Source organism: Diadema antillarum, unplaced genomic scaffold (assembly GCF_040938485.1).
Source record: "Diadema antillarum isolate AM-2024a unplaced genomic scaffold, OU_Dant_1.0 seq00000197_RagTag, whole genome shotgun sequence".
Lineage (NCBI taxonomy): Eukaryota > Metazoa > Echinodermata > Echinoidea > Diadematoida > Diadematidae > Diadema > Diadema antillarum.
The window spans coordinates 674,567-701,213 of NW_027271259.1; the positions used below are offsets into that span (position 1 = coordinate 674,567).

General features: G+C 38.3%; 1 protein-coding gene across 1 annotated transcript in view; it reads right to left on the reverse strand.

Moving 5' to 3' along the window:
- Positions 1-24,530, reverse strand: part of LOC139728777 (eEF1A lysine and N-terminal methyltransferase-like) — a 38,161-nt gene extending 13,631 nt beyond the window's left edge. Inside the window, exons 1-7 of the mRNA XM_071639717.1 lie at positions 24,382-24,530; positions 22,343-22,571; positions 20,273-20,481; positions 16,213-16,342; positions 15,787-15,908; positions 10,363-10,503; positions 3,333-3,519 (exon numbers count right to left, since the gene is read on the reverse strand). Of these exons, the coding sequence (XP_071495818.1) occupies positions 3,333-3,519; positions 10,363-10,503; positions 15,787-15,908; positions 16,213-16,342; positions 20,273-20,481; positions 22,343-22,571; positions 24,382-24,473 (1,110 nt within the window). The 5' untranslated portion in view covers positions 24,474-24,530. The remainder of the gene's footprint in view (positions 1-3,332; positions 3,520-10,362; positions 10,504-15,786; positions 15,909-16,212; positions 16,343-20,272; positions 20,482-22,342; positions 22,572-24,381) is intronic.
- Between the last annotated feature and the right edge of the window lie 2,117 nt (positions 24,531-26,647).

The following is a 26,647-nucleotide window of genomic DNA, read 5'->3' on the forward strand; positions in this document are numbered from 1 at the left end:
ACAAGACTGCGCAGAGTAAAAACACCTTAGGCCTATGTGGACGTGAGAGCTTATTGTAAGTTTTCTAATATTAGTTTAACTTGACCATTGAACAACTTAGTTTTGTAAACTTATTAATCACCCTAATAACGCCAGTCTACATCAACAAGGCTTTAATCATTGCACAATGATGGAATTGCACACTGTGTTTTCATTGCCCTTGTCTAAGCGTATTAAAATGTGAGTCTGACAATGATACATGTATTGCCAGAAATGTTTGAACTAGAAAAATGGAGAATGGCACATGAATCATTGCAATAAGTTGTACTATAGCTGTCAACAAGAAATCATGTTACTGTGCAATTCTGAATTTAGAGTAATGTGAATTCAGCAGACAGCGCTGAGTTGGCTATTTTTTCCTAGGCAGTCATATATATGCTGCCGTATAAGTGCTGCATGGTATTTTAATCATACATGTTTTAACTACTGATCTTCCCCCCCCCCCCCCCTGCACAAAATGTTATGTTTGTTTGTTTGCTTGTTTTTTATCATACCTCTATCTGTATCGATGGATAACATTTATTACTGGACTCAACATCTGAGAGTTTGAGTGAGCAAATTGTTATAGTTGTCTTTGCTACATTTGTGAGCTACAATTTGCCACTTGCCCTTATCATTCAAAGCAATTCAATGTCCATTAATTTGTATCTTCCTGATTTAATATTGGTAACACAATTGTATATTTCTTGCTTATAAGTCAATTCTGGAAAGTAAAATGTGTTACCAAAAATACATGTACTCTAGCCTTTAACCTTTTATCTTTTTTTTTGTTCCACACATTTTAACCAGCGCATCTTCTTCTTGTAAAGAATGTCTAAGGTAGGCACCAACATAATCTGGGTTGGACAGAAAATGGACAGTGTTGAAGATGAGATCTCCGGTAATGATATTACATTTTTAAGGTATACAATTGACAAGCCGGTTTACACACAGTTTGAATTTCAATTCAAATGGCTGCTTTGCACAGTATTTTGCAGTGTATGCAGTGTCTGATTAATCTGGATTAGGACCAGTAGCACATTTAGTGCATCTCCAAGCACCCCTTCGGATGCTGGTATGATCATTTCATTTTGGCATTTTCCAAAATACACTGTATGTTCACAGTAAGTGTTTATGTACCTTTGTACATAAACTCTAACTGTAAACATTGCTTGTAGAGTATGTTAGATTGCAGCAATTTGCTCTCTGAGGTTTCTTTGTTTGTTTTTGCAACATTATTTGGGAAATTGTAGTGGCATAGGTAGTTGTCGCGTGCAAATTGTAATGGTAACTCGTTGAGCTGAACTTCTTGTAGATGTTCAAGTTGACTGAATTTATTCATTGTTTATGTGGAAAAGAAATGGAAGTTGATGTTTTTGGTCACTTTGTGTGATACTATTAAGAACTATGACATCCATACTAGAGTATGTATATGTGAATTGTACAGCACAATTATGATATTGCTTTTCCTACTAGTTTTGCTTTTTTTTTTGGCTTTTAGAAGTTGACAGTACAATTGTATTGAACTAATTGAAGCATACAGCTGTAGTCATGTTACCAACAACAACCAACAACCAACAACTTGTACCGCTTTGTACCATCTTCTCTTTTTCTTTTTTGATGATGAAAATAAATAAACCATTGAATTGACTTTAATTGTGATCAATTAATCTATATTGTATATCTAATTTAATGACTTGAATATATCATTATCTTTATTCTTGTCACATTTTTATTTGTGAATCAATATATATTGTAAATAAGTGTGATTCCCTTACATCTGGATGGTAATATTACATACACAAAACAAGAGTGAATTTTTAAAGGGCCAACCAGAAAAATATGTCAGCACAATATTTTATGTGCTTGAGAAACCACAATGTTAGAATTCCACTACCAAAGCCATAGAAAAGCATTCAGAGAATACAGACCTCCGCCAAGCAGTACATTTTCACCCTTACTGTGATTTCTGCCCATTGTTATAATTACATAAATATGCATAATATGCAGTAAATGATTATTTCCAATGATCAAGAATCCTACAACCACCCCACCCTCCCCCCCCCAAAAAAAAAAGGGGGGGGGGGGCTTTGATCCAGGCAGTGATCCAAATTGATACCAAAATATGGCATTTCATTTTTCTGTCATTATTAACTTTATTTCTTAGAATGTACAGTGTTATTTGATTCATTATTATTTCTGTAGTTACTTTAAAGTCAAACCAAAAAAAAAAAAAGCAAGCTTGAACATACATGTACTTTACAAACCAACGTCGCCAAAAAAAAAAAATAATAATAATAATAATGATGATATACAAACATTCACGAGTGACTTCATTCATGGTTACCGTTCTTTATGATGAACAGGTGCCATAATGTACGATGTACGCATGCGCACGGTGTAAATCGTAGGCCACAAATCGCACAGTGTGCGGTATACATCGCAGCACCTGCGACAGAGTGCAACAGGCTGCGATATCGCACATTGTCGCAGCGCAGCGTATCGCAGTAAAAATCGCACAGTGTGAGTCCGCCCTTAGTCTAGAAACAATTTTATAATAACTATTTTTCACATTTTGTATATCTAACAATACTTAACATTTATCATACTGATTAATGTTTTCACACTGTTGTTTCTATTCCTAACTCATATTTTAGAACTATTTTCAGGCACTAAAGCTGGGTTTTTGTTTCATCTGCAAATGGTAAACAATGTCTTTAATGAGCTACCAGGTAATTGCTACATTATAGTTTGCGCACTTGCAAAAGTCAGAATGTATATTCTATAGGTGACAGAACAAAAACGGAAAAAGCTGCTTACATAAGGATGAAAGCATAGCAGTGGTAAATTGTAAAATTCAAAACAAGAAGTGCACCAAACTCAAAGTTTCAATTACCACATTATATTTATTACAATAAGGAGAGAGAGAGACACACACACACACAGACAGAGAAAGAAAGAAAGAGTTCCCTGAAAAAGGTGCCCTGGCAATGCTGTCTGCATCGAAAGAAAAATTTTCAAGAGAAAAGAGGAAAGATCCATGGATTGTCCTTTTTTTTTTCTTCATTCAATGCAGCCCTTAGCCATTTCAATTATAGCTCTATTACATAGACATTAATAAATGATTATTAGCTACAAAAGGTCCCATGTTCAACATACCTTTTTTTCTTCTCTTTTTTCACTGTCTTCTTTTTTCAATCAAGGCAGCCCCTTGCTATTTCCGTTATAGTGATGTTGATTGGAATCTGCATAAATGACTAAACCTCTACTTCCGAATACGTTTGCCAAAGTACGCCCTCTATCGGAGTGTTCACCTGAGTTTTGTTTGACATCCCGCCAGGCGCCAGCTCCATGACCTTGGATGACAGCTCTGCCTTGATGGTGTCGATGGATTGGTAGGTGTGTCCCCGGTGCAGCGTCACGACAACCAGACGCTGAAACCCCGCCTGCTCGGCCAGCTGTCCCCGCCCCTTGTGGCTCACAAACAGAAATTCAGTCTCTCTGTCATGACAAAGGAGGAAGGCATAGAAATCATGGCAGATATTCACACAGAGTCCTTTTTTAGTTTTTCCTTGAACACACAGTATGTCCTCCCCCCAAAAAAAATTACAATCTGATTTTTGCATTGATAACACCCAATATTAATAATCCATCTAAATGCTACTTCAGGGTCTAAAAATATAACATCTTAGCTCTATTTTGCAGAAAATCCCATTCCACTTTGGTTCAAAAGCGGTCACAGAGAAATGTGGATTGCTGTAAAGCATGTCATGAGTCTGATTCTTCCAAGTTTAGCACTTGGATGCTCTTGGAACTGCATATTAATGTGTGCACACAATAGACAGAACTTGGAGGGAAGAGATTCCTGACATGCTCTACAGAATTCCTCATTTCTCTTTGACCACTGAAGAAAATTGAACAGGGTTTTCTGTAAGATGTGAGCAATGAGTTATACTTTCACACCCTGAAATTGTGTTTGGATTGATTCACCATTTTTTATGTTATCGTTGATGAGGGTACCGTTGTAATTTTTTTTTTTTGACATACGGTACAGTACTCTTACTGTGACAGTGGAAATTTTCATGGTGTGGGAATTTTGTGTGTGTGTGTGTGTGTGAATTTCATGTGACAAGAAACTAGCGTGAAAATAGCAAAGTTTTTTGCTTGCTATATCTAGTGTAATTTTACACTTACAATCTCAAGACAAACTTGTATTGTAGGAGTATTACTGTAAATGTTTTTTTAGTTTTCTTCATGTTTACTAGTTCCGTAGCTTGATTAATCTGCTCTCGTAATGCAAACGAGATACGTACCTTTAGTGGAGACCTCCAGATGATTTTCAGACTTTTACATATAATTATGAGCAACTATAAATTGGTTCTATTGGGTACAAAGTTTCAGAATTTAAAGTGATTGGGATGAGGAATAAGAACATTTTCAAAATTTATAACAAACTATAATGAAAAGGATGATGACATGGCAGCCTCACTGTAAGAAAACTTAAGTAGGGGATCGAGGAAGCAGAACAAAAGAAGAAAGCATGCATAAATTCTACACAGGTGCACTTGTATTGTAATGGAATTACATTGCTCCATTTCTGAAATAATGTGAGGCTCCTATGTCATCATCCTTGTTCAGTGTAATTTGTTTTGGGTTTTGCAGAGTATGGATATCTCAGTGCGAAAAATGAACTGCACAAAAATATGGACGTTTACGGTACATAAAACTCTTAAAATACTGAGAGACTTGCTAGAGAATTTGATGGACATTTCTGACAGCAGTGAAGTCCTTGTCCTATTAACAGTTAGCCTACACGCAACAAGGAACGAAATCAAGCCTGCCACTGCAACGACACGTCAGCTCAGATGCTTCTCTTGACCTGCAATAATTTGCCAAGTGGAAGCTACATAAACATGGCTTCTTTAACCCATTGAGGACTAGTCCCAAGTATACTCGGGCAAGTGTCTATGGAAAATGCATGTTGTAGCAAAATCAGTCCATCCTCAACAGGTTTACAGCTGCACAAATAGTGACAGAAAAACGGAACATAGAGAGATGCAACCATATGCCAGTAGATCACCTGAACGTGCTATACCCCAGTATCCTTCCGTGTATATTCAGGATCTCTGAAAGGGTACGCTGGTAGAATTACACTGTGTCTCCCTACGATTTGACATCACAATAATACTGTACGCAGAAAACACACAGCTCTGTAACTGGGCGGCACAATTTTCGTCAACTGCCCCAGGTGATGCTCTTTATATGCAGTCGTTAATATTTGTCCATATTGATTTTGCTCAGACTCGTTTTGATTTCTTGTTGGGGAGGGAAAAAGGCCATCTCAAAAGTAAATATCATGCAGTACCTCACTACAGTATGCCCCCCCCCAAAAAAAAATTACAATCAGATTTTCGCATTGATAACACCCAATATGATTAAATTGTCTAAATGCTACTTCAGGGTCTTGAAATATAACATCTTAGCTCTATTTTGCAGAAAACCCCATTCAATTTGGTTAAAGGGAAGATAAACCCCAAGAGCAATGTGGATTGAGTGAAAGCAGCAACATTAGTAGAACACATCAGTGAAAGTTTGAAGAAAATCGGACAATCGATGCAAAAGTTATGTATTTTTAAAGTTTTGGTGTTGGAACCACTGGATGAGGAGACTACTAGAGGTTATGACGTATGAGTGGACAACAATACCAAGAAAATATAAAGAAAATGCTACAAAAATCCTTTTTTTCATGAAAATTACAAATTCCATCAACTTGATATTGACATATGTAAAGGGTAGCAATTATTCCCCCTGCTTTCTGAAAGAGGTTGGTCCATTGCTCTTTCATAATTCTAGAAAAGTGAATTTTTGTTGAATTTCCTTTATATTTTCTTTGTATTGTTGTCCGCTCATACGTCATTATCCTCTAGTAGTCTCCTCATCTAGCGGTTCCAACACCAAAACTTTAAAAATTCATAACTTTTGCATCGATTGTCCGATTTTCCTCAAACTTTCACTGATGTGTTCTACTAATGTTGCTGCTTTCACTCAATCCACATTGCTCTTTGGGTTTACCTTCCCTTTAAGCAGTCATAAAGAAATGTGGATTGTTGTAAAGCATGTCACGAGTCTGATTTTTCCAAGTTTAGCACTTGGATGCTCTTGTGTGTGAACACAATAGACAGAACTTGGAGGGAAGAGATTCCTGACATGCTCTCCAAAATTCCTCATTTCTCTTTGTCCACTGAAGCAAATCGAACAGAGATTTCTGTATCAAGATGTGGGAAATGAGTTAATTTCATACTTTGAAATTGTATTTGGATTGATTCACTATCTTCAAAGTTATCATTGCGGAGGGTCCCGTTGTAATTTTTTTTTACATGTGGTACTTCTTGCATTCTCACCCAGTAACAGATAAGAAACCATTGTACATATACAATTTTCTGTATGATACAGAAGTGGACACACATTATTTTTTTGACAAGGTCAGATCAAAACCCTCTTGTAACATGGGGACTTTGCCAGTCCCGAGTCTTTACACAATGCATTTCTTTATTTCCATACCATGATATTGTGAAAGACCTGGGAGGCACTTCATCAAGTGTTTTACAAGTCAGTAATTTCCATTGACAAATTTGCTCTCAGCCAATCAGATGGGAGGGTTTCATTAGCTTACAACAGTTGTCAGCGACTGCAAAGTTTCATGAAAGGCTGCCCTGATACAACAAAATAAAAATCATGGTATTTAGATCTTCATAATAACACGGTTCTCTGCATGAAATTATGTGATCGTGCTTATAATTATACTTTACAGATGCACACTGTAAATGTGAAAATGCACAAATTGTACATGTTATGCCATTGTTAATACCCCTAGTGAGCTGTTCTGTACTTTACATGTCGCTGAATTTAAAGAACAGGCCTAGCGTTTGAATACATTCACTCAGCTTGAACATGAAACTCACATCGTTTTTACAAATAGTACAATGGATTTTACCCTGTGTACCACATACCAATGTCAAGCACCAAACATATTAACCCACGGAAGACTAGTCACAAGCATACTCAAGCAGGTGTCTGTGGGAAATACAGCAATATCAGCTCATCTTTTACTACAGGTTGTACATGTTGAGCTTGACACTGACCAAGTAGGTGCTTGCCTGTTACACAGAGTTCATGAATCATCACTTTTATGACCTAATTACTGTAAAACAAGGAATGTTCATATGCATTTTACTTTTGCGAATTTCGTGAGCATCAAGATTCATGAAATTAAAATGCATACATGTGAAAGTTCTTGTCTACACTACATGTATATGCATTGAATGCCAGTGGCAATTCACAAAAATTTCATGCTGAGAAAAAAGGCTGTCGGCTCCAGTTTGCGAAAATGTCATGCTGCAAATATATCATGTTTTACTGTACACATTTATCACTGGCTATGTTCTACAGCCTATCTTACCATGGAACATGGTGAACCATGGTGTAGAAAAAAAATGGTGTGATAACCATGACCTGTGAAGAATATGACTTATTCAAGACAACTGCACTATTACTCTGTTACATCTTATCAACCAAAGATATATGACTTTTCTACGCAAACAGCACTCAGATGAATGCAGCAAAAACAACATAATGCAGAATGTGATGGACATACTAGTACCTCAAACAGAATGAGCACGGGACACTTTAAGTCCTTCTTTTGGCAGTGACACCACTATATGACACCCAAGTCAGTAAAAACTACCAAGACATGCCAGGCTATCATGGAACCCAAAACAAGGCACTGCACAAATACCTGAGCAGAAACACCTTTAGACACTCTTATCAATGCGATGACACACCCCCTGATAGTTCAAAGGGGAAGGGCAGGTTGGACGTGAATGAGGCTGGTGTGTTTGCATTGGGTATACTTGTACTTCATACTTCCTCATGTACAAGGCATGTAACACACACTTTTTATTGATATGGCACATTGTGTTATTCCTCCTCCAAGAAACCCCCTCTCTCACCCCAACCCCACCCCCCAAAAAAAACCCCTTAATGATATCAAGCAAAGAACTTTGATACGCTGTATACTTCAGACTTTATTCAGTCCTGACCTCTGCCCTGGGTGAAGTCATATTCTTCCTTTGCTATTTATATTTTCAATTCTCTTTGGGTGCGTTCAAACTGTGAGCACATCATTGCTCCAGCACAGTGAGGACATAAACATAATCCAGTTAAGGAGCACGACAGTGAAGATTAAAAGATGTGAAGATGATCAAGAAGTGAGGAGTAGACGGAGGACAAGAAAAAGAAGGGACGATGACATTGAGTAGATGAAGACACAGTGAAAGAAGTCGAAGAGGAGGGAGAAGAAGAAGGAGCAGAAGAAGTAAAACAAGACTTGAAGAAGCTGGAGAAAACTATAAGGTCATGTGGTACATATGCAGAGATCTACGTATCCAACCTTTCTGACTGAAAAACAGGGATAACTTGGCTCAAAAGTAGGAAAGAAGAGCAGTTCCCATAGAGCGTGCTGCAACATTATCAAGACAAATAGGAGACTCCTACTGAATCAACAGCTAAATATGGTCAAAATTCAGATTCTTTCCTCTAAATTCAGGATGGTTAGGAGGTCTGGGTATGCCTCTGCTACATTGCACTATTCTCCTAGATAGATTTGTATTCAGTACATCATGACAATGTGAGATGACAGTTTGACATGATTGGGCAGACATTCGGTCCTTGACCTTTGACCCCTTGGCCCACAACTTTCTCAAACACTAATTTTCATGACATTAATTTGAGCTACTTTCAAAATATGAAAAACAGTGACATTTTCGCATTTTCACTTAACCTTTGACTTCTTGGACTAAATCTTTCCCTTTAGAATCATTGTGCACCAACACATGTACAAAATACCAAGTTTGATCAAGTGGATATGTTATATCATTTCCAAAGTGTGGAGAAAATATTGTAATTTCAGCATTAAACAGTGTTACTTTTAATACGCTTGTTGACCTCTCTTTTGACCCTTGATCTTTGACCTCATGACCAAAAACTTCCAAAGAGAATCTTTGTTTAATAGACAATACATGTATATCCGTGCATTTACTATTAAAGTTTCATGAAGATAACATACACTGTACACATGTACCTCGAGCCATTTCTGAGATAATGGAAAAAAGAGTGAAATTTTAGAATTTTCACCTGATTTCGTACCTTTGACCCCATGGTCCAAAAACTTCACTCGAGAAGCTTTATCTGGTAATTTATAGTATGCACTAAGTTTCATGAAAATACTCAGTACGTTCAGGCATTGCAGAGATATGGGGGGAAATAGTAGAATACAAAAATTTGACTTTGGTCTATGACCTTTAATCTTGAGCATGCGCGCCCTCACAAGCTGATAGGAACCACTTCTCCACACAAACACACTTATGCTAAATTTGATCTCCATACCAATACCTCAAACGGTTCTTAAATTATGTCATACACAAAACTGACTATGGATGGATGGAAGGACTGACACATGTACAGAAAACCTAAAAACATAATGCCTCCAGAGACACTGCATGGCAGAGGCATTAGCAAATGGAAAAGATGGATGGGGAGATGAAAGGAAGAAAAAAAAAAGGAGAAGCAAGTGCAGCAATAAAAGTCTAAATAATAAAAACAGATGAAGGAGAAGAAAACAAAAAAGAAAATGGAGAAATAGAGGAAGGGGAAGGATGAAGGAGAGAAAGGGAACAGAAAAGGAAAAAGAAATAGAAAAAGAAGAGAAAAAAGATACCCAGGGCCCCCTTCAATGTAATTTACACACGATCTTGCCGCCAGCCTGGCCTGGCTTGAATGCTAGGATGTCAAGTTTCCCTCTATCGGCTATGGCTGTTCTTCTAATTCTTCATGGTGAGCATATTTCCTTCACCTTATACGACATGCCTGGCTGCTAGCCAGTGGTTTGTTGTTTGTTAGAGTGTTTCCCCCTTCCTCTCCCCCCCTCCCCAATCATTCATGGGATCGGGGCCACGGTGAAGATCCGAGTGAGCCAAGTACGAGATGAGAGGGGCCAGGGAGAGGGAAATCGAAAGAAGGAATCATCTGCTCAGGCAAGTTGTCTCTTAAGCCAGTAAATTGTCATCACTATTGCTAATCATTTTCTTCTTTTTCTTTGGACAAGTCCAAGTCCCAAAGTCCGAGAATGCCGTATAAACAGAATTTTACAGTAAATAAAAAATGGAAGAATAGAAGTGGGAGAAGGGAATGAGAGGGAGGAGTAGAAGTAGTAGTGGTAGTTGTGAAAATAGTGTAGAAGATGATGAAGAAGAATAAGAAGAATAAAGACCCCTGTTACCAACTCACCTTCCTTGTGGGACAATGAAGATGGCAAATTTCTTCTCCAACGTTTTCCCCTTGGGCCTGTCAACAATGTGCATGGTGTAACGAGGATACTTGCTGTTTGGTGCCCAGAGATCCATGGACATCGGCTGACCACACAGGGATCTGTATGCGTGGGATTAAAGTAAAAATCATGCCCATTACCGCAGAGATTAAAGTGGGGGCCAGACACTGGAAAAAAACTTGTCATACTTCCGGGCCCCATTTTATCAAAAGATATAATTGATTATAATTTTCGTTAACACACAGGCTGCTGTTGACCTAAGATAGAAATCAACTATAATCAATTATAACTCTTCATAAAACAGGGCTCAGGTCTAACATGACTCATGAATGAATAATCCAGAGTTCAAAATTATATGTAGTACCAAATTCAGCTGGATATGACTCGACCAGAGTCACAAGCTCCACAATAATTGCCCACTTCATTACATACACACAAACTTTTTGTTGCAAATTTTGTTGTTACACTGTATCTCCTCCGCCAAGGAAGGAGGTCATCAAAGTGTTCATCAACATTGGTTTGTCTGTTTGCAAAATATTAAACTCGAAAAGTTGTTAACGGATTTGAATGAAACTTGCAGCAAAAGTTGATAATGACTCATAAGAACAGATGAATAAAATTTGGTAGTAATCCAGGGATTTTTATGATTTTTTGAAGGATTTTTAAATCTTTTGGCATACAAGGTCAATGAACTTGGGAGCTCTAGAGGTTTACATAAAAATGCGCACTAAATAGTCCAGGCTAGGCTCCATAGAAAGTGCACCTAACCTTGTTTTTTGATATATACAATGTTTTTTGATGGTTTCTTGTCAATTCGAGGGTGCTGATTCCAAATCCGATTGATGCCACTCGCGTAACCATGAGCATTTTCGGCAAAATGCAAAAATCCAAAATGGCCGGAGATATGCTTATTTGGTCATGATAGTCCCAGTTATGTCTATTGAATGACTGGTTATTCCATCAAACTTTTTAAAATTTTTGTTCCTTACATAATTCTATTTGCACATGCAAGAAAATTTTCGTTTGAAGTAGGTACATTTAGTATTTAAGTTTATTTTCAATTCAAAATGGCCGCCACTCCTACACTCACGTACTATATGAATGGCAAAAAATACGCATAGAAATAGAAGACGAATTTGCTGTATTTCCAGTCACATACCTATGCTGTTATCAAGTTTTGCATGTGGAATACAAATCTGATGAGTGCCACTTGCAAAACAAACAAACAAACAGAAAACGTATCGTTTGTATCCTTATATTATGTTCTTGTATACAAAACTTCAAAATGGATGCCACTCAGAAAACCCTGTACAATATGGACGGCAAAATGTACATGGAAATAAACAAACTTTCTTTATTTTTTTCTGTCACGCAGCTACACTGTTTACTTTGGGTGCTGATTATACATCAGAAGGTTGTTACAAATAAAAAGCTGTTTTATTTGTGATGCAAACATCCAAATTTGCTACCTCAATCTGGATTTTTCCCTAAAAATTGGGGAAAAAACACACCGAAACTTGAATTGACGCCAACATCAAGATCGCTTATCAAAAATTATTAGATATGAACATTTGATACTTTTTTGCCTTGAGATGTTCAGCATCATAATATTCACTCTGATTTAGTGACTTCAAAGACTGAATCTTAGATGATGACACAAATGAAATTTCAAAGTAACTGTCCTGTTCTACATTATCTGAAAGCGATATTTTACAAACTTTTCAATCCCCTCATCCGAGAACGAACATGAGGCAGGAGGAAAGAGGAAAAAAGGGACCATCTAACTTCCTGACATCTCACTTTCCCGTCAAATCTCTGAAATAAACAAAATGCCTAAAAGTTTTTCATGTTAAACCAGAATTTGATTTGCTTGAAAATACAAACGACAACCACCAATGACCACAATATCGTACATCAGATTTACTGCTGGTTCTGCGATTGTGTGATTTTACCTATTCGCTCAAGGCTGGTTAAAATGTAACAGCATGGACTTGTGCTTGGAGGATTACAAAGACTTTGGTAAAGTATTGATAGCAGTATCCACCATATTTTATTCTTTATGGTAAACAGAAAGTCATCTCACCACAGTAGTCTTATTTTGAATGCAGTCACTGTGTAATGGACTTGACGCATATGCTGAAAGACGCATAAGAGTGAGTCGTTGTCAGGAGCATTGCTACGTCCATCAGGAGAAAAGTCTGTCTTACCCCTAGTTACTCCTACTGAAACAGAATTGACCTCATAAAGTAGGCACCTATTATCACTCAACACGCTCACAATACCATCAGGTAATCTTAATTCTGTGCTTGCCACTGCAAAATTGACACTTTTTCTGTCTGGAGACGAGTAGGGCCTACTTTGCTCACACCTTTCCTTCAACGATGAATATTGTGGAATTATGGAATATTTGTCAATGTTAATACAATACAGGTGATTCATGATACTTGTAATTGGATGGGTCCAATTTAATCAAGGGGCTTGTTTTACACCTGTTTGCCCCACCTCTGCTGCTGCCCAGCCCTCGGTTCCACGACCCCTGCAATCCTACAATTGCCTTACAAGAGACTTAGCGGTCACTGGGTGATTTTGCCATAGAGACATGGTGAACACATGGGGACTTGCTTGAGCACTCCTTTACAGAAGATCCAAAGCCCAACCTTACCAGCAACCATCCACAGAGATGTCAAGGGAGCCTCTGAGATCTATAAAGTGCTGCCTCATTCTGAAAGCAATGCTATAACAACTTCACACTGCTTGTCTTTAATCTTCAGCACTTGCAGATTCAGGATTGCTCGAGGTAACCAAGGGCCTCCTCCAGGGTGGCTGTAAACTAACTTCATTCCTTTTTAACATAATATACATGGTGACATGACAATCACTTCAGGTAGGAAGTTTGCTCGTGCAGATAATCTTGCCCTTACGTCTCATAGAAGGTCCTTGGATGACATCAGCCGAGTACTGACCCATCTCAAGACAATAGAGGAGTACTTCACCTTCTGGAGACTTTACCTCAACCTTTACAAGATTACCATCAGGCCCATGCCTTCCATCTTAGTAACCATCTTGCCAACGCTATATGTTCAAGGTAGCCTTCTGTGGCAAGCCTTCCAAGTATAGGCGAGGGAATTCCATCCTTCTTCACTTGCACTCGATCACTCTCCCTCCTTACACTGGAAGGAAAGGATGGCAAGTGTCACCAGTGCCGTCAAAGCACACCCTGACCTTCCAATCACGATAACCTGGGGGCATTTCATAAAGCGATTTGTCTGACAAAGTTGTCTGCTCTCAGCCAGTCAGATGCAAGGATTTTAGTAGCTTATAACAGTTCGTCCAAAAAAAAAATCTGATGAAACGCTTCATGAAATGCTCTCCTGAACAACCTGCTATCAATGCGTCTGAAATCCCACAAGCCAACCTAGATTTACCTCCGGTCACTTGAAAGCTTTGACCCCAAAACAGGTTGGTGCAAATGCTGGTCTGATGTCATCTCTGATGCCACCCAAGTTATCTACAACGCTGTCTCTGGCCTGGCAACAAAGCCAAAGGGCTTCAACGGGTGGTGAAGCAAGTCTTCATGTCTTCATCCTGTTTCTATGGCAAATAATCACCCTCTGACCCCTGAGGAAGTGCTGAACATAATCAGATGTGGTTGCAATTAAGGCAATTGCAGGACTGATGTGCATCTTTAGCCTGATAATCCTGCAAATCTGGGGCTGATGTCGCCTGCTACCAAATATCCAATTAAAGAGATCTTTGAAGACAATAAAAATGACAGTTTTAGTGTTAAGACAAGACTGAATGACCTCATGATGTCAAAGTGTATTATTATAAACACCTGAGAACTGTGAGAGAACTGAAAGAGGTACCTCACATTGCTCCTTGGTTGATGTTTAATGAATAGTTTGTACGGTGTTGCGTTTGGACAGTTTCGTTTATGCCTTCACCAGTTTTTGTTGTTGTTTTAATTCAAGAAGAAAATCAAGTTTGCTTGATAATATCAAGGCGGTACTCCTAAATTATAACATATTTGTATTGCACTTGCTACACTTTATAACAGCGTATATGTACTGGACTGGAAATACAGTAAATTTGTGTTATATTTCCATGCATATTTTTTTGCCATTCATATTCTACATGAGCATAGGAGTGGCGGCCATTTTGAACTGAAAATGAGCTTTAAATTCTAAATGAACCTATATGAAATGAAAATTATCTTGCAAATGCAGATGGAGTAACTCTGGAAATAGAAATGTACAAAGTTTAGTGGAATGATTGGTCATAGAATGCACATTATTACGATTATCACAGCCAAATTAGCATATCTGGCGGCCATTTTGAATTTTTGCATTTTGTCGAAAATGCTCAAGGTTACGCGAGTGGCATCAATCGGATTTGGAATCAGCATCCTCGAATTGACAAGAATCCATAAAAAAACATTGTACATATCAAAAAACAAGGTTAGGTGCCTTCTAGCCTGGACTAAAAGTGCGTGTTCTGCTGATGACATACAGTAAACAAAAGGCTTTTATATTGGGAATAGCATGTATTTGTGGAAACGAGTTGCTGGCTTGGCAGAGGTCTGCGCCTTCGAAGTGCTTTTCTTGTTGCATGCATTGATAAAACTCTATCACTCTACACCTATGTATTGCCTGGAGCTCTCTTTTCCACAATTCTGAACTCACTACACACGTCATGGCCACTATTTGTGCTGAATACTTCTATTTCTTTCACATTTTGAGCAAGTTGCTATTGTGCCGGTCCAAGCCAGATATACTTGTGTTGAGGTGCTCTATCTAAATATTTTCTGATATTGTGGTATTTACTTACTCAGAATCAAACTAATATTAATTATTATTATTACTCTTATTATTGTTATCATTATTATTGCTATTATTATTGCTATTATTATTATTATTATTATTATTATTATTATTATTATTATTATTATTATCATCATCATTACTACTACTACTACTACTACTACTACTACTACTACTACTATTTATTCAACATTTGCAAGACAATACGAGTGACAACAAATAAACAAACAAAACAAGCAAAATACAAGGATACAAGGATACAAGATGATTACGGTCTAAACGCAAATGAAAAGGTACATGGAATTGGAATGGTTTACAAAGAAACTCACAGGAATTGTCCCAAAACTCTGTGAATATTGAAAGAGGGCTTAAACTAAGTAAAAGGAATTCAAGAAATGACTGCCATATATCTCCACCAATACATTGAAGTAAATATACATTGCCATGTGGTATTTTGACATCATTATCTACTTCTTTGGAAGAAGAAGGAAGCTAGGCTTGCTTGCTAGAGAGAAAGAAATGGAGACAGAGAACATGAATTGACGAGGGCTCCTGAGCACTCACTCTTTGCGCAGTCTGTCCTGCACTATGGCATAATCCTGAAAATCTTTGACCATCTGACGCACCTCATCCTTTGACGTCACTCGGCTGGGGGTTCTCCCTTCTGACATGCTCACTTCAAGGATCTGTTGGGAGAGGACGTGGGTGGGGGAGAAGGGGAGGGAAAGGGGGATTTCCCCCCAAAAAGGGTCAAATTTTGTGGGCTACAGGTACGTAGCAATAAAATGACTGCTTCATTGCACGCTTTTAGGAAGAACTAATGTAAAATTCATGAGACTGCTTTCAATATCTGTGGGCAAAGGCTTTTGCTGTACAAGACTCCTTAAAAAAAAAACACACAACTACATGTAAAAAGCATTTAAAGGACATTAGTCAACTGTTGGTAATGGCTGAGTGAAACACAGAGAAGAGAATGAGTTATTTTAATACCGGTGTGTGAACTGCACCCATCTTCTTCAGTTTGGTACAGATGACAACAAAGACTGGCAACGGTGAGCCCTGATCGGAATCATCTTCCCTCTGACTCTGGTCGACTTTCTGGATCCTCAGCATCCAGCCTCTGTCGCGAAGTCAGCAAAGAAGTGGAAAACATTTGTGCTGTCATTATGACCCCAAATAACAACATTCTGTAATAGTCACGATGGTTAAAGGGATAGTATAGTATTGGTGGAGATGAGGATTGGACTTCCAACTTTTGGTGAGATACAAAGAAACCACTTACAAAATAATACGGAGCATACCATTCTAAGAGGAATTAAAAGTTTATTGTTGAAAATCGTTTTTTGAATGGCTGAGATGTCCAAAAACAAAGTAAAACAAAGGGATCCTAATAAAAGGTGGGGTCCCACATTTTACTAAGATTGCTCTGTTTTGGTGTATCTCAGCCATTCAAAACAATGTTCACCAAATAAATGTTGAATCCCTCTTAAACTTACATGCTCTTTCATATTTGATAAGAGGTGTCTCATTATCTCACCAAAAGTGCTTATATCCATGATACCTGAACTTACACTTTATACAATATACAGTCAACTCCGGATACCTCGACGTCGGATACACCGTGTAAGCCGAATATCACTTACCTCGGGGGCAAAATGAAAGTCCCGATTGTTCCTATGGAGTTTCCGTGTATTAAAATTCGCGTAGCTCGAAGAAAATAACTAGAAGTTCGGTTACCTCGAAGTGAAATCTACTGTCCCGAACTTAATTAACTTATTGTTTTTCCCAGCATGTAGCTCGAATCGAAATTGCAAACATCACTCAGCATCTCCGATTAAGCGCGCGTGGACAGCGAAGAAGACATGTCACGAATCTTTTCACATTCGACTGTAAATATTCCCGACCAGAACAATCGCGCGCCCAAAGAAATACCCGGTACACAGCTGACAAAAAAAAAAATATCTTTGGCATTAATCACGGTCCACTATCCCTACATCAATCTCCTGCATAGTGACTTTTTAAAAACTTTTTTCTTGCCTTTCACAAAGTACATGTATCTTTCATTTATTCTTCCCTGAGAACGCAAGCACTGATTTTTTTTTTTTCAGCAAATGCGATTATGAAAATATTGTGGAATATGATGTGGAAGTATAGACCGAGCATAACAAAGAATAGAATAGACAAGGCTCCACACTAACTTTTATCGGGCCACCAGTATCACTGATTTTTATTTTTTGGTGGTCGAATTTACTCGAAATTAAACTCTGGCGACACAAAAAAAAATGGAGAAAAACATTAGAAAAACTAAATCGGTCCTACTAAACAAAGAAAAATGAATATTAAGCATTATTAAAGTGATACAGATGCCCATGTCTAAAACACATGAATAGAAAATCCAATCATCTTATTCTGTGTTTGAGATTTAACAAATAGGCGTATAGATTATTATAAAAGTTGATGCCTATATATTTAGGAGGTCAAAACTTACGTTTGAAATGAAAAAGTGGGAGCATTTGCCGACATTGGTTAGCACCCGACATTTGTTTTAGCATTGTAAAGAGCCGAAAGTTACCGTTATTCATTTCTTATTGTAAAAGCAATCATCCAACATTTATTAGTCTGTTAGCACCTTAGGGAGCCGAATATTACCGTTAATCATTTTTTAATGTAAAAGCAAACAACCGACATTCATTTTATCATCTTACCGAGCTGAATGCTATCCTTATCCATTTCCAAACGTGAAAGCAAACATCCGCTATTTGTTTCAGCATCTAACTAAGCGGATTAATATCGTTAATCATTTCCAAATGTAAAAGCAACAGTCTGTTATTCATTTTTGCATCGAACGAAGCAGAATATTACCGTCGTTATTCATTTCAAACATACGATATTTATTTTATCATCGTACGGAGCCGAATGTTACTGCTGTCCACTTCCGAAAGTGAAATGAATCATCTGACAATTATTTTATCATCGTACGGAGCCGAATGTTACTGTTTTTCATTTTTGAACGTCGAAGCTGACATCAGACGTTTATTTTACCATCAAACGTAGCTGAATGTTACTGTTATTCATTTCGAAATGTAATAGCAAATATCCAATATTTTTTACCATCATATGGAGCAGAATGTTACTGCTATTCACTTCCAAACATGCCAAACGTAAAAGCAATCATTCGAGATGTATTTTAGCATCTTCCGGAGCTGAATGTTATTGCCATTTACTTTCGAACGTAAAAGCAAACATCAAGCATTTATTTTATCATCGTAAGGAGTTGAGTGTTATTGTTACTCATATCTGAACGTCAAAGCAAATATCAAACATTAATTTTACCATTGAACGCAGCTGAATGTTCCTCTTATTCATTTCGAAATTTAAAAGCAAACATCAGACAGTTATTTTAGCATCGTACGGAGCAGAATATTACTGCAACTTCCGAACATAAAAGCGATCATCTGACAACTATTTTAGCATCTTGCGGAGCCGAATGTTATTGCTATTTTCTTTCGAAAGTATAAGGAAACATCCGACACTTATCTAACCATCGTACGGAGTTGAATATTGTTTTTCATTTCCGAACGTCAAAGCAAATAATCGACATTATTTCAGCGTCTTCCGGAGCTGAATATTATCCTTATTCATTTCCAAACGCAAAATCAAATATCTGACATTAGTTTTGGCACCATACGGAGCTGAGTCTTATCGTTTTTTTCATTTCCAAAAGTATGAGCAAATATTCGACATTTATTTTAGTATCTTACATGTCTTACGGAGCCGATGGTTACCGCTGTTCATTTTCAAAAGTAAAGGCAAACATCCAACTTTTTTTGGTGGTGCGATAGGGCCATCAAAATCTTAATTTCTGAAATGTTGATTTCAATTCCGATTTTCATTCAATTCATTCATATAAAAGTCGATTCAATTCCAATTGACAAGCATGCAAACAATCGGTAGGCACCATAACAGATACCATGTTGAACATCGATAAACGTCGGATAAGTCGAAGAAAATTCGACGTACGTATGCGTACCTCGAATTTCGCGTACCTCGAACCATTTTCTTCAGTCCCAACGAATTGGAGGTATCCGAAGTTGACTGTAGGTCTCAGCTTAAACTATGATCCCACCACTGACCTTCACCAAATTTTGTACCAAATCTGTTCTAGGAAGTACAACTGTATGTCAGTATGTGACAACTATGCACATTAGCTTCCATAAAATATATCTATATATTGAGCTTTTGAATGACACTCAAAATAAGAGTTTGACATTGACTTGGACCCCTGGCTAATTCTGCTTTATCTTTTTTTTTTTTCTAATTAGTGTTAGAATCTGTCACATTTTCATGTGGCCTCGAGTCTTAACGACAAGGTCTTAAATTTTGAATTTTTGTAATTTCAAACAAAGTATATTTGAGAATATGCCTCAACAACGTATGTTGCAACTGGTCTCTTTTCAATTCTTTTTTCAAGTACTTGTAATTTGATTAATTCATCCCATTTTAATAACCAGACAGCAATTTACTCTAGTCCTCTTGATGAGCAGTTAATTGTTTGTGTTGCTTTAAATACCTTTTTAGTATATCATCATATTCATGGACAACTGCGTATCTAATTCTTCTTATGTTCTAATTTTCATATCAAGATTCCTTAGAACAGAATGTGCATTGAAAAAAAAACAAACACACACACACACACAAAACAGAAGCTGACACATTGTTTTCACAAATTGCTCCTTGAATCTGTACAAAAATACTGTAGAGGATGACTAAGACAAGTAAATCTTACCTTGTGTACATGCACTTTCAAAGTTCTGGCCTTGTGGCATACAAAGATGCAATCAAACATTCACCACAAAACAAACATATACAATAAAGTCAGGCACTCTGGCTGATTTTCTGACTCACATTTGATCTCAATGTTTATGCAACAGAGCCTTGGTGTGTAGTTTTGTACATACGTGTACTTGTTCAGTGCATGGTTCTCTGTTCAAGTACACATTGCACATGTACATAAAGACTGACCTGTCTTTAATAGACAAAGCAGACTCACTCGCTTGGAAAATACTGCAGAAGCTTGCTCAAGACGTGGTTCTGGGCAAGGGTGATGCACACGTAGCGACCGCCAAGCTTCAGCACCCTCGCAACCTCCCCAAATATCTTGTCAATGCGGGCCACGGTTTCTGGACTGTCGTCTGTCATGAGCCCATCCAGAGTTGCCTTGTCAAGCACAACTGAGTAGGATGCATCCTCATATGTCATCTGAGTACATCATTTAAATAAATGAAAAAGAAATTTCAGAGTGAAGTGAGTTCATGTGTACACGTACATATCATCGCTGGGGCGACAAGACCTGGTATCTGAAATTTTGGTGAAAATGTCTTTTTTGGATTAATGCTCATATCTGTTAAGTGATGCCCTGTCCAAATCCTAGTTGTTTCACTGATACCCCAAAAATGAAGTTACCAAAGGAGAGGTTCTCCCATGTGATATAGTGCTTTGGCTGCCATTATTTTTTTTTTGCTCTCCTGAACATTTGACATTCAGTAAACACGAGGTCTTGTCGCCACAACGATGATATGATATTGTTTTGTTTCATCCAAGGAGCTTGTTTCATTTTTGAAAAAAAAAATGAAATTCATGACATGCATGATTATGAAGTCAGGAGGCTGTTTCATAGACATTTGCAATCATTGTAATTGTAAATAAAGAACAGTTACCATAGCAATACTCTACACTCTAATGCTACTGATATGGTGAGAACTACAGTTGTAAAGGAAGATATGTGACCCGTTATGACAAAAGGACCTTAAAGTCGCTGACGGCAAGCCGAGAAAATCGAGTTTGAAGTCACATTATCAAAACTGGTCAAAACAATCAGATTTTTGTTTTTGGCATAATTTTGTAGTCTAATGTTTTGTCTATCATCTGCCGAAATTTCGAAGTTAAATGATCAAAGGAAAGGCAAGAAATTAGCGTTTTTCTGGGCCATGATTTTCCAACTTTCAACATAACAGAAATGTGTCGGAAGATTTGGATTTAGCGCTGCAGCTAGACTCCGCCCCTAGCAATGAGGGAGTGATCGTATTGGTCAGTGCGTGGCATCCTGATTACTGATTGGTAATGCGTAAACCGCTAGGGGGCTAAGCTTGAATGAACATCGCGGAGGTCTACAGGAGCATGCCTTCCATTGTCAAGCAGGGTGGTCCACAACTTGAAATTTTAGCATGTTGCAAGCTCAGAATCTGAGAATATTGCAGAAATTGAATATGCGTGGAGCACACACAATGAGTACGTAGTACGCAATGTTTTGCTGCTCATCTCTCTTTGTGCTGCTTACATTCATTGTTCTCTCTCATGTTTTGCACACAAATATCTAAAGTACCTGGTAGTTTGATGTTTCGTATGTTATGCACATGTTTTGCACATTATTGAATACTTTTACTTTGAGCTTGTTGCAAATTCTTAAGGATGTTGCATAGTATGTTGCTGGCTTTTTAGGATGTTGCACAAGAATTTTAGCATGTTGCAGCGACATGCTAAAACCCCTCGTGGACCACCCTGGTCAAGTGATGAAAACTATCTCGCCTCCCCTTGATCATGATAGCATCGGAAAATTTTGAAAGCATTTTCTCAAAACTCTGATTTCCCCAACCACTTAACAAGCACTAACAAAATTATTGATATACATGTAGTTTACCAAGATATTTATATATCATGGAATAGTTTACCAAGATATTTAATAGATGCACCCAGTGTCTTCAGTTTTGAAGTTGGTTTGGATTCAATCTTGGGACAATGAACCCATAAGATATAAGTTTGACGCCACTCCACCTGGCTACAAGCCAGCTCATCTCAAGGACCAAACCTGGATCTGGATATAGCTACAGAGGCTCAGCCTTCGTTCAGAAACTTGGGAAAGCCATAGAAAGAAAGATATCTCCATGAAACTGAGTACTTTATGAGTTGTGATATTATATGAAATTAAAGTAGAAGAGTAAGGGAATAACGTCACACCATTGTCAGAAAATTGTCCTCCCCCGACTTTCGGATCATTTTGTTGTAGTGGGTCATATATGTCCAAAAAGATTATAAAAATTCAGAGCTGGTAGTGGTAATTGACCTGTGTTATATCCATCTTCTCAAACTGCATCTCTGGTCTCTTCTTGCCATTCCGTCTCGCCATCTGCTTGATGACACCATCTATGATGTCAATGCTGACAAGCTGACGGAAGCCGGCATCATAGAGTTCCTCGCTGAGTCTGGAATTCCCGCAGCCAATGACAAGCACTCGGTCACTGGGGCGTACGTATGTGTGGAGAATCCCGCAGAGTTGCGTATAATCACCATACCTTCAAGTTGACAGATAGGAGAGGAGTCTGAATATCTTATTCTATACCTTAGTTATGGGTAAACTCGGCCTAGCGGGTAAAGTCGGCCCCCAGCGCGCGCAGTACAAGTAGTTGTACTGCGCGTGCTGGGGCCCCGAGTTTACCCATATGGCACAACTACTAGATCTACTAGTCTACAGAAAGAGGATCGGTTGAGTTACATTGTATTGTACTCGAACCCTACCTAGACTAGTACCATAGCATTTAACGTGTACAGATGTTTTCAATTTGAATGATGTCTTGTTTCTGTTGGTTTTTGTTTGTTTTGCCTGTTTGTTTGTTTTTTCAACAAGTCCATACCATAGTTCTAGTAAGAGGCCGAGCATTTACCCTGTATGGCTGTGGTCCCTGTACTAAATTTACTAGACTAGCCCTCTACACTAGAATCGAATCTAGTCTTTACTACATACTAGAGACTAGAGTGCATGAATCTAGTCTTGTCGTGCTTAAGGCAGTGTTCACCTCTTCTTTATCTGGCAAAAACATTCGTGTGGCGTGAAAACTACACTAGTTTGGTTAGCGGCTGGCACCACGTACCACGACATTGTAAATTAAATAGATCTAACTGTTAGACCTCTTCTTGCAGTCACAGCACCATCAATTGCTGCTTTCCAGGAGGCCGCCCTACCTGTCATCGGAGGGATGCAGCCTCCTGTGGGCTCCAGGCTACTCTAAACCTTGACCGAAAGATCGGTCTGTATCTGTCCGTCGGGGAATGTTCCGCGGAGACTACGTCTGGCTGCACGGATCCCCTCCGTATACAGACCGAAGTCAATGATTGCGGCTCCTGTGTGGAGCAGTCGCGCACAGATCAAACGTTACGATAAACCAAATTTCAGACAGCTTTTTTACATTCGAACAAGTTTGACATGACATGACATATTATGCAGCAACATTTGGGATAAATTTCTCAATTGTGCAATCGAAATACTCACATAAACTCAGTTATAACGCAGAAATTTTATCGATATCACAACATCACCGTTCGCAAGCTGTAAGTCGCCATTTTGAATCTGTAAGCCAATCACATGCGAGGTGCATGTTTTAGTAAAACAAACACGTAGAAACTACCTCGCATGTGATTGGCTAATAGATTTCATAGTGTATGTTTCTGGAGTTTGAACGTGACGACGCGACAGGCTGTGTTTTACATTGAAAATTCTACTAAAATGTTGGATTATTCATTAATCTGGTGAGTGTAATGTATTCTTAAAAAGCTAATTTCACTATACAAGCTTAAATTTGCTGACCTACGCCCGCTACGGCCGTGAATTAGACGCAATCGAGAAGGGTGAGGTACCTCACCCAATTTTCCATAGAGACAGTGGTTAAGAACATCCACACAGCAATGGGTACTGCAACCTTCCGTCTGTCTACGGAGGACAGCGTTTATGGCAAAATATAAAAAGAGTCCTCCACTCACTCCAGACAGACGGATCTAGATCTTTCTGTCTACTCTAAACCCAGCCCTGGATCCGCCTTTACTTGCACAGTCACCCTTTTATTGTACATTTAACTTTTTCACTGTCACCTACTCTTCTTACACTGTCACCTACTGTCGCACACCCATCCCAGCTTAGCTTTATGGACAAGCTGCCATCGGGATTATATCTTCAAGGTCAAGACACGCACATGATATGCAACCCGGAGGAAATACGAAATTGTGGACTAACATTAAACAGCACGAATGGGACTAAAGATTTTTCCACTATGAGAACGGCAAAAATATGCTGATTCCTAGCATGTTGTTTACTTTTCGGTCAAAACGTACCACTCCAACGCCTTACTGCCCCGTTTTTTGAAGAAAGTATCCCAGTATTGCGCAGAACTAAACTCTGTCGCACTTTTAGGTAACAGGTCCATCGCTTCCGAGACTCTTGATATTCAGCGTGTTCAGCTCGTATGTTTTCAACTCCAGCAGCCGAGTCCACACACGACATGTCCGTATCAATTTGTACGATGAAAAAAAAAAAAGAAAGAAAGAAGGAAAAGGCCCAGACCATGTACCACATACGGATATGATGGAGAAAAGTGGTAAGGGTGAGGGTGGGATGGAGAGTTTTTATCTAGTTATCTATTGATTTGTTTAATTCGTTTCATACTGCAGGGTTAGCCTATTCAGTTTGGTAACTTTATGAATTTATAAAGTCTACATGCATGAAATACATGAATTTCTTTATACTCATATGACCTCTAAAAATTGTCATATATCATTCCTTTGTAATTTCATCTCTTCTTCTTTTCACCAACAAGGACCTATATTTTCTTTTTCTTAAGATTTCTTATCATAATCTTGCTTTTGTTTCTGTATATATATATATATATATATATATGTATATATGTATATATATCATCATCAAGGGTAAAAATACACATATAGATATAATAAGTGTGTGTATATTATGTTTATGTGTTTGTGGTGTGTAGATTGCTCATTTAAGTCAATTTTAATACTCTTGCCTATTTGAATTGTATGTACTATGATAAGCAGTATTCTTTTTTATGTTCTTTTTTTTTTCTAATAAATCACTGAAGGTTTAGTTTAAAATCACATACCTTGTATTTTTCAGAGGAGTCTTAAGTTCTGCTCCAACCAAGGCTACCGCGTCTTCCTTTTCTCTCAAACTCTACACTGTAAAATCATCGGTGTTAGATTTAACACCACGGGTGTTAAATCTAACACCGATCAAACTTCAATAAAGGACCACACCCATAGGTGTTAAAAATGCACTGTGATGGTGTTGAAAAGTGTTCACCTGACACTTCGTGGTGTTAATTTGACACTGTACCTGGTGTTATTTGACACTGCACTGGTGTTAATTAAAAAATGACACCACACGGTGTTGATTTGTTGGTGTTAATATCAATGGTTTAACACCCGTCCAGCTTCAATAAGAGACCACACCAGCTGGTGTTACTTTGGTGTAAATTTATTTTCACATTTTTTCAAAAATCTAGTATTTTAATGTAAAATTCTTGATCGTCTTGTTTAAATTAAAAATCAACAAGAAGTGCAGTTACTAAGAAACTCTTCAAAAAAACAGTTTAAAATTTGGAAACGACACCCGGAGGTGTTAATCTAACACCATAAATGAGCACCGAAAATTTAACACCAGCTCGGTGTTCACTATTTAACACCGGACTTTTTGCAGTGTACTCTGCCACATTCTTGTGTGTTTTTTTTTTTTGTGTGTGTGTCTAATTTCTGTAATATGACTGCATCTCCGCTACGATCTGAGCTACTTTTGATAAGAATGTATCCTTAGAACAATATAAATTGCGTTGGCACCTGTTGTAATTTTTTTTTTTTTTGTACGAGAATGTTTCGAGGAGGATGCAAGTCACGAGACCGACACTCACGATCAGTCATACAGCCCACGAGTCATAGAGCTCTCAAGTCATACAGCCCATGAGTTATGATACCGCTCACGAGTTATACAGCCCATAAGTTCGACACTAAGCTAACTGGACCCACGAGACCGACACATTACGTGCCGTGTCTGTATCTGTCGAACTCATGGGCTTTATTTGTCTAGTGTCGAACTCATGGACTGTATGACTCGTGAGCTGTATGACTCATGGACCTGTTTTCATTGTCGAACTCGTAGGCTGCATGTATCACTCGTGTGGGTGTCGGTCTCAATAGTGGGATGACCCCGTCGAGGGTGGGAATAGTTTGGGTACTTCCCATGGAGTTGTCTTTGAATGTGTATTATAACCTTTTCACTTTGTTGTAGAACGTCTCTTTGTCAACTCCATTACATAAAAAAATAAAATAAAAGTGCACTTGCTATACCGGTATATTAGGAAGGACCTTTTAAATGGATCCGGGCTAACTAAAATTGGGGGAAAAAAATCTTTAAAGAAGCCACTGAACACAATTCCATAAAACTTTCGGTTAGAAAAGACGACGTAAAGACAAAATAAACTCAAACACAGACAAGCGCTCACGATCACTATCGATACCAACGGGTGGGACAACTCGGCCCACCTCAACGGGTGGGACGAGATGTCCCGTGGGCCGAGTTAGCCCGACC